At 29.3% G+C, this 8,668-nt stretch overlaps 1 protein-coding gene across 1 annotated transcript; it reads left to right on the top strand.

Moving 5' to 3' along the window:
- The first annotated feature begins 1,027 nt into the window (after positions 1 to 1,027).
- On the top strand, positions 1,028 to 8,078 carry LOC133804149 (laccase-14-like). Its single transcript, XM_062242314.1, has 7 exons — positions 1,028 to 1,216; positions 1,306 to 1,457; positions 1,721 to 1,965; positions 5,076 to 5,201; positions 5,300 to 5,930; positions 6,632 to 6,984; positions 7,800 to 8,078. The coding sequence occupies exons 1-7, from the start codon at positions 1,106 to 1,108 to the stop codon at positions 7,931 to 7,933; spliced, it is 1,752 nt and encodes a 583-aa protein (XP_062098298.1). The 5' UTR covers positions 1,028 to 1,105; the 3' UTR covers positions 7,934 to 8,078.
- The last annotated feature ends 590 nt before the right edge of the window (positions 8,079 to 8,668 follow it).

Below are 8,668 nucleotides of genomic sequence, written 5' to 3'. Positions count from 1 at the left end.
AGCGAAAAAAACAAAAAATGATGACAGAGAAAAACTAAATAATAATTGATGATATAAGAAAGTGAGCGAGAAAAGAGTAAGTGATGATGATAGGGAAAACGAAATTATAAAATTAATAAAATGAGAGATTGATGAGAGAAAAAAAATGAATAAAGCGGATGATGCCAGTGATATGATCAAGCATTAATTACCATAAATAATGTCAATAAGTATTTTACTATTTGGTCAATGAAAAATTTATGAGATATTAATTATGCTAAAAATCTTGTTAAAAAAAGTAAATATATTTTTGAAAATTTGAAAAATATACACTTTTTTTTAATAAAAAAGAGTGTTATACATAAAAAAAATAATTATAAATGATCATGACAATATTATTGGGTAATTATCAAGTAGACCCTTCGGTGCACATCTTCATGTTTTTGGCACCCGGATAATTATCAATGATTTTTACATTGAGCAGCTTAAAATATGTTGTAACCCGATTAAACTGACCGATGAATACCCCGTGCAACATAAACCTTGTTTTTGACACATTAATTATTCAAAAAAAATTTAAAATAAAAGCATGCGTGCAACATAAACGTTGTTTTTGACAAATTAAATTATTCAAAATTTTTAAAAAATTAGTAAGATGTTCGCTATATCTACAATTAATATACACAATTATATATATAATTAAAATTCTAACTTTCCACGCATGAAAACATAAAAACGACAACCATAGTCCCCTTTTAAGCGGATTACTTTTGAATTTTCATATGGTACTATTTTTCTAGCTGGTTATTTCAAAGTACAAGCCAATAATAAATGTAATGATCTGTACACCATCTTCTAGTTCCAGTCATTTTCTTTCTCTTTTTCCTTTTTTTTTTTTGATTGACTTTGGTGGATTAATAAAAAATAAATTTAAGATGAATTGACACAATTCATTGCAAACATTAACTAAAGCTTCGGAGACGTGACTGCATAAATTTCTAGTGCCCAAAATTGTGGTCTATAAATAAATGTCCCTTTTCTCATATCAAAAAGCAAATCTCCAAAGGGTATTATTCATATTATCATCACTATCTCATAGATATTTTTGATAAAGTAATATCAGAAAATGGAACTGAAGAGGAAAGTTAGGTTGATCTTGATTTTCATCTGGATCTTCTTTTTAGATGGATTGCTCATCATGGCTGATCATAGCATTCACAGTAACTATACATTTGTTGTAAGTAAACATATATATATAATTTTACAATGTTTATATATATAACTATATATTATTCATAATCATATAAATTATTAATTGATTTGCAGGTTGAAGAGAAGACATTTAGGAGATTATGTACAACAAAAAAAATGTTGACTGTAAATGGCATGTTCCCAGGCCCAACCATTCGAGTTCGGAAGGGCCAAACGGCTTTCATTACTGTTCATAACAAAGGAAACTACGGCATCACTATTCACTGGTAATAAACTACTGCTATCTTTTCCTACTTTTATGTTATAATAAGTTTATGTGATAATAATTCATCATGTAATGAAATAATTAATGCTGTAATATATAGCTCAATGAATGAAATGTTCTTCAGAGAATTTATGTTGTTTTCTCCTCACTAATAAGCTTATGTTAATCACTGTTTATTCTTAATTATATTTTAAGTAAAGGGTACGTGTGTATTTGTGCTTATAATTAATAGTGATTAACATATATATATATATATATTTGTAGGCATGGAGTAAAACAACCAAGAAATCCATGGTCAGATGGACCTGAAAACATAACGCAATGTCCAATCCAACCAGGGAAAAGCTTTACTTATGAGGTTATATTTTCAACAGAAGAAGGAACTCTATGGTGGCATGCTCATAGTGATTGGTCACGTGCCACTGTTCATGGCCCCATTATTATTTTGCCTCCATTAGGGAAAACATACCCATTTCCCCAACCTCATGCACAGAAAACAGTCGTACTCGGTATGTGTATATATATATATATATATATATTTATATATGAACTTCATTGTTGCAAAGTATATATTCCTAGCTTTGGACAACAGAATTTTTAATACTTTACTAGAAAAATTAACTTCCTTTTAGTCTTTTGAACATTAGAAGAATGACATATAATCCAAAAGCTATTATAATTTTAATTATAATATTGGTATGATTGACATAGATGTCGGATCCAGTGACAGAGGCCGCAAGGCGAGTGTGAGGGCTTAAGCCCACCGTAATTTTTTTTTTATTTGAAATTTTAATAAAATTTTAATTAATATATCTAAAGAAAATAACATAATTTTTTTTACTAAAACTCTAAATTTATTAAAATTTCACTTCTTGCCAATGTCACTAGCCTTATCCACCCAAATATTTGATATATAGTGTATGGTAATAATCACTACATGTGCTCTTCATTAACATTTGAATTTAATTGCAATAAATTTATGTTTGGGGAGTTTACAGCAAATACGATAGAACCTATATGTTCTCAATGATTACCATCTCTGCTATTTGCCAAATATATCAATCTATTATAAATAATAGAGTTGTAAATGTGGGGTGGGCCAGCACAGCCCGGCATGACCCACATTTTTGTGTCTCCGAATAATGAAAACTTTACAAAATTATGGGAAAAAGTAAATTATTTTCTGTATTTATGGGCATTAAAGTTATGCCACCAAATATGGTAATTCTAGAAAAAAAATGTTTAAAATAATGGGAATCCCACAAAATACTATGAACAAAATACCAAAAAAATACACACACTCTCTCTCTTACTTTCCTCTTTCTCTCCATCTCTCCTCTTTATCTCCATCTCTCACGTATTCTTCACTTGCTCTCTCCATTTTTCTCACAACAATGGCAGCCAATCATTTTCTCTTACAACAATAGGAGCTCTCTCACACCAGCAAATGGACGATGTATCTCCGGTCACCGTCGACGCCATCTCCGATTCGTATTCTTCTTCGCATTTTTCTTCGTTTTCACGTTCTTCTTCTTCTTTACATTCTTTTGCGTCTTTTTTGTTGTTTCAGATCTGTTTTTTCTTTTCTTTTCAGATCTGGTTTTCTTTTACAAATCTGGTTTTTTTTTTTCTAAATCTGTCTAAGTAACCAATTACTGTCATGATTCTGTTTTGTTTTCAAATCTGAGTTTTTTGCAGACTTAGTTGTAACCAGTTACCTTATTTAATTTCCTTCTTCATGGTTATTTTTAAATCTGATTTTTTTTTTTAGATATGGTTTTCTTTATAAAACTACCTAAGTAACCAGTTACTGTCACGATTTTATTTTATTTTTCAGATCTGAGTTTTTTTGTGGACCTAGTTGTAACAATTACCTTATTTAATCTCCTTCTTCATCTGTTATTTTTAAATGTGATTTTATTTTTCAGATTTGATTTTCTTTATAAAACTACCTAAGTAACCAGTTATCTTCTTCGATCTTCTTCTTCTTGGTTATTTTCATATCTGATTTTGTTTTTCAGATGTAGTTGTTTTTTTTTTAAAGATTTGGCTAAGTAACTAGTTACCAATTAATTGTTATTTTGATAGGGGTAACCAGTTACCACCTTCTTCTTCTTCTACTACTACTTCTCAGATTAATTTTTTATTTTCTAAGTTTTTTTTTTCTAGGTTTGGCTCGGTAACTTGTTATCAATCAGTTATTTTAATAGGGGTAACCAGTTACCTTTTTCTTCTTCTTCTTTACTGGATGTATTCTGATCTATTTTTTTTTCTTCCAAATCTGTCAGTAACCAGTTACAATTCACTTGAGTACTTTCCATGACAGTTAAAATTGATAGTTGTAACCCATTACTAAAAAATCTAAATTTATTTTTATAGTGGTAATCAGTTATTATTTAAAATGAAATTAAATGACATATATACATCTCCAATAATAATCCAAAACATACATATGTATAATGACATAACCCAGACATCATCATCATCATCACCACCACCACAATTAGTGAAAGTTATTCTCACCACCTCATATTTGAATGTATATATAAAATTAATATAATAACAATAATAATACATCCATATATATATATATATAAATGTGTACTATTTTATAATCATATATATATGTATACATATAAAAATAATAATAACAATAATATATGTATATATAATGAAAAAATTATATGGTTTTATGTATACGATTAATTGTATATATATGTGTGTATATATATTACTAACTTAAATATGATTAAAAAAATATAGTAATAAAAATATCCCGTAACTAAAAAAAATCAATATTGATATTATATGGTATATTTTAATAAAATTACAAAAATATATGACGAAAAATCCCATAAAAATGTAAATAAATAAATTATGTCATACAAAACTTAAGGGAAAAAAATGCCATATTTATCAAAGTTTTAAAAAAAATCACATATTTCATGTAATTTCCTCCCGAATAATTTGGGTTAGGCTAGGTCGGGCCCGTATTCAAATTTGTTTCGGGCTGACCCATATTAGAAAGAGTAAGCTCAGCACGACCCATGTCGTGCCAAAATCGGGCCGACCCACTTTTAAGCTCATTTTATTATTGTCAAAAAACGTGAGGATGGAGAATTGAATCACTCACTTCCTCTTTAATAATAAATGGACTCACTACCAATCCAAATACATTCATTTGTTTAAATTATAGTTTGAGATGTTTTTATATACTTTTCAACAATACTTTACACAAAATTATATCAAAGATAATTATTAGAATTTGAATACCTACTAATAAATGCTAGAAAGTTTATCTCACAAATCTTAAAATAAATTAATATCATTATAAAATTATATAAAAATTGAGAAAATAATAGACTTTTGTTATCATTTTAATTTATATATAATTGACAAATAAAAATTTAGTATTATTATTAATGTTAAAATATTGGCTTTCTTATTGTATCGTGTTTTTGGGCTAGTTTGTTCGTGCTTTCCTATCGTATTTTCGGGCTTGTCGTGTCATGTCGTGCTGTGTCAATTTTCAATATACATAATAAATATATTTCTTACGTTGGCGAAAAAATGTATCTAATAAAATTCCAAATTTATGTGTTTTATATATGTATTGCAGCCTCATGGTTCAATGGAGACGTGAATGAAATTATTGAGAGTGCCTTGGCAACCGGATCAGACCCAAATATATCAGATGCTTTCACCATCAATGGCTGGCCTGGACCTTTATATAATTGCACCAATGGTATATAACTTATAATTGAGCAGAATTTTATGTTACATGCATGCATCTATTAAATTCAATATATATATATATATAAACAAAATTTTATCATTTTGTAGAAACAATATACAACCTGGTAGTGAGACCAAAAAGGAGGTACCTTCTTCGAGTAGTGAACGCAGTAATGAACGAAGAAATGTTCTTAGCCATAGCACAGCATAATCTCACAGTGGTGGCTCAAGACGCAGCTTACATCAAGCCCATAACCACAGACTACATAATGATAGCCCCAGGCCAAACCATGGACATTTTACTCACCACCAAAAACCACTCAAAACCCACTCTCTACTACATCTTTTCTAGACCATTTTCTGACTCTAATGTCTCCATCGATAACTCTACAACCTCTGCCATTCTTCGTTATCACTATGGTGATAGTAAAAATATCTCCAACAAAACCATCGAACCCTCTTCATCAAATGTTCCAATAATGCCAATATTGCTTCCTAATATAACTGATAGAGTTGCTTCGTACAATTTCACCAGTCGTATTAGAGCCTTGGCTACCAAGGAATTTCCGGTTAATGTCCCTACGAATGTTGGACAGCGATTGTTCATTACGGTTTCGATTAATACAATAATTTGCCCTAACTCGTCTTGTGAGGGACCAGATGGTAATCGGATAGCAGCAAGCTTAAACAACGTTAGCTTTCAGACCCCTTCGATTGATATTCTACAAGCATATTACAGGTATATATCATATGTGTACATATAAATATTGTTGTAAAATCTGTAATAACTCAAGATCAAACAACCAGATTGTTATAATGGTTAAGAACTTATCCCTGTAAATCAATGGCACTTATAGAACAAATTCTATTGTGCATGAAACAGAGTTGTAGAAGTTAGAAGAGAATCAAATCAGTTATATAAACCAAACACAAATATCAGTAATGAAATTAACCCAACACAGAACAATTATACTTGTTCATGACCAAAGATCAATGTGATCTTTGACTCTAGATCCAGTTTGAAAACTATCCCTTTATTGAATGAATCTATAGCAATGAGTACAATACAGTTGAGAAGTGGATCTTCAACTTAAGAGTCTTCAATGGATGACTATCTCAAAACACTCAACCCCACCCTTGAGCCTAACACTTTCGAACAGTAGTGTTAGCTCAACTACAAAACCCTTTGATCTCACACTCTCTTTCTCTCTCTCTCTTGCTTCTTGATTCTGAAAATCACTCTGTTTTTCTCTTCTTCTTCTTGTCTTTGTTCCAGCCGAGAGCCCCTCTATATATAAGCAGTTAAACTGAGCTGAAGAGGCTCATAACTGAAAGTAGTTAAGTCAGTTAAGATTTAGAGGAATAAAAATACCACAAATATATTTATTGAAGAGTTTTCAATATCATATATATATATTTATGTATATGTGCGTAGTGCAGGAGCTTGTCAGGTGTTTATAGCAGCGATTTCCCAGCCAGGCCACCTTATATTTTCAACTTCACAGGAGACGTGGGAAACAACACATTACACCCAAGCATTGGGACGAAGGTGAAGATGGTGGAATATGGTGAAGCAATTGAGATTATATTCCAAGGGACTAATGTATTGGCTGCTGAGAATCACCCTATGCATCTCCATGGTTTTAGTGTCTACAATGTTGGAAATGGTTATGGCAACTTTGACCACAAAACTTCCCCCAAAACCTACAATTTGCTTGATCCACCTGAGCTCAACACATTTGGAGTTCCCAAAAATGGTTGGGTTGCCGTTAGATTCTTTGCTCAAAATCCTGGTACGTACGTACGTAAGAAACTTATTCTTGTTTATATATGATGAGTAGTTTTTATTTGTTACAGAATATATATACTATATATCTAGCAAATTATTATAATAACATGACTACATGAGTAATAATTCTCCATTATGTCATGTTTTTTGTCCAAATTAATAACATGCATGAAGAAGAAGAGCACACAAGATTCCACGTACGACATAAATATATATAAGTGTTGTTATTTCATATTTTAAGGTGTCCAACACCACTTTAGTGATACCTCATAATTAGTTATCGATATCTCATATAATACTTATTAAATTTAAATATATGAGACTCAATATTGAATAACATCAATAACGATACTTGGTGATTATCTTATCGATTCACTAAATATATATATATATATAGAAGTTCGAATATATTGCTGTTTTTTGATGGGGAATGCTACTAGCTATAGAGACACCAATATATAGAAACTATAGATGATTCATTTCTAATAATTAATGATTGACAACATAACCACACAAAGAATAAAAATAGCTAGTGGTTGATTAAATTGAAAAGACCTCTTTGCATTCCAAAAACATATTAGAAAAGATGATTGTTTTGATAAGCTCAAGAGAAATTGTGTATGATGAGGGGAGTGGAGTCATTGTATATAAGCACAACGTATATGGGTCATATTCCAAGGCATATATCACATAAATCATACATGATACTACATTTTTTTATTAATTTTTTTATTTTTGTGAGAAAAGAATTCAATTTTTAAGAGCATTAAATTCTTGAACAGTAGTAATTAAGAAATTCAAATGTTTTTTTTTTTTCAGGAGTGTGGTTTTTGCATTGTCATCTAGAGAGACATGTCAGTTGGGGTATGAGTGCTGTGCTGATTGTCAAGAATGGGCCAACGAAGGAGACAAGCATTCGAGAACCTCCTCCTAACATGCCAATATGCTCTTAATTAATTAAAAGCTTCCACCATAAATATATACTTATATATATTGGGTTTGTTTGGCATAACTTTTACTTTTACTTTTAGACATAAGAAGAAAAAAAGTAAAAGTTTAAGCTTTCTAATTCTTGTTTAGATTTATATTTTGAATTAATTTTTTTCTTTGTTGAAAAACTTTTCAAAGTGTTTGGTATATACTACATAAAACTCTTATAAAATAAATATCAAATTTAACTATGAATATATGTTTATAATAATAATAATAATATATGTTATGTCTGAACTCATTTGAAAATGAATCGTTCTTTTGTAGAAAAAAATCTAATTGCATACATATATGAATTAATAAATAAATAAATAAATCATAAAAATCTAAATTTTTAATTGAATATTCAAATATAAAAATCTAAATGTAGTTAGAGAAAAAAATTCTATATATAAAATAATAACAAGAAAAACAAAAACTAAAAAAAATAGTAAGTAGTTATTTTTAGAAAAATTATATAGAATACTTTTTAAGAAAAAAATAATCGTATTATTCTATAATTGTTATCTGCATAATTTAGGATATAGATGTAATTTAATTTTTTTTATAAAAAATAAGAGTAAAATAGGTATTATGAAAGATTCATTAAAACAGAAAATTAGCTTCCTGTGTTTTTTAGAAGTCATTTCTAGAGTTCTTTCTATATTTCATCCAAACATATTCAAAAGTAACTTTAAGCATGTTTTATCTTAATTTAC

This window comes from Humulus lupulus, chromosome X (assembly GCF_963169125.1).
Source record: "Humulus lupulus chromosome X, drHumLupu1.1, whole genome shotgun sequence".
In the NCBI taxonomy this organism is placed as follows: Eukaryota; Viridiplantae; Streptophyta; class Magnoliopsida; order Rosales; family Cannabaceae; genus Humulus; species Humulus lupulus.
This window is presented reverse-complemented; position numbering and strand designations above follow the sequence as displayed.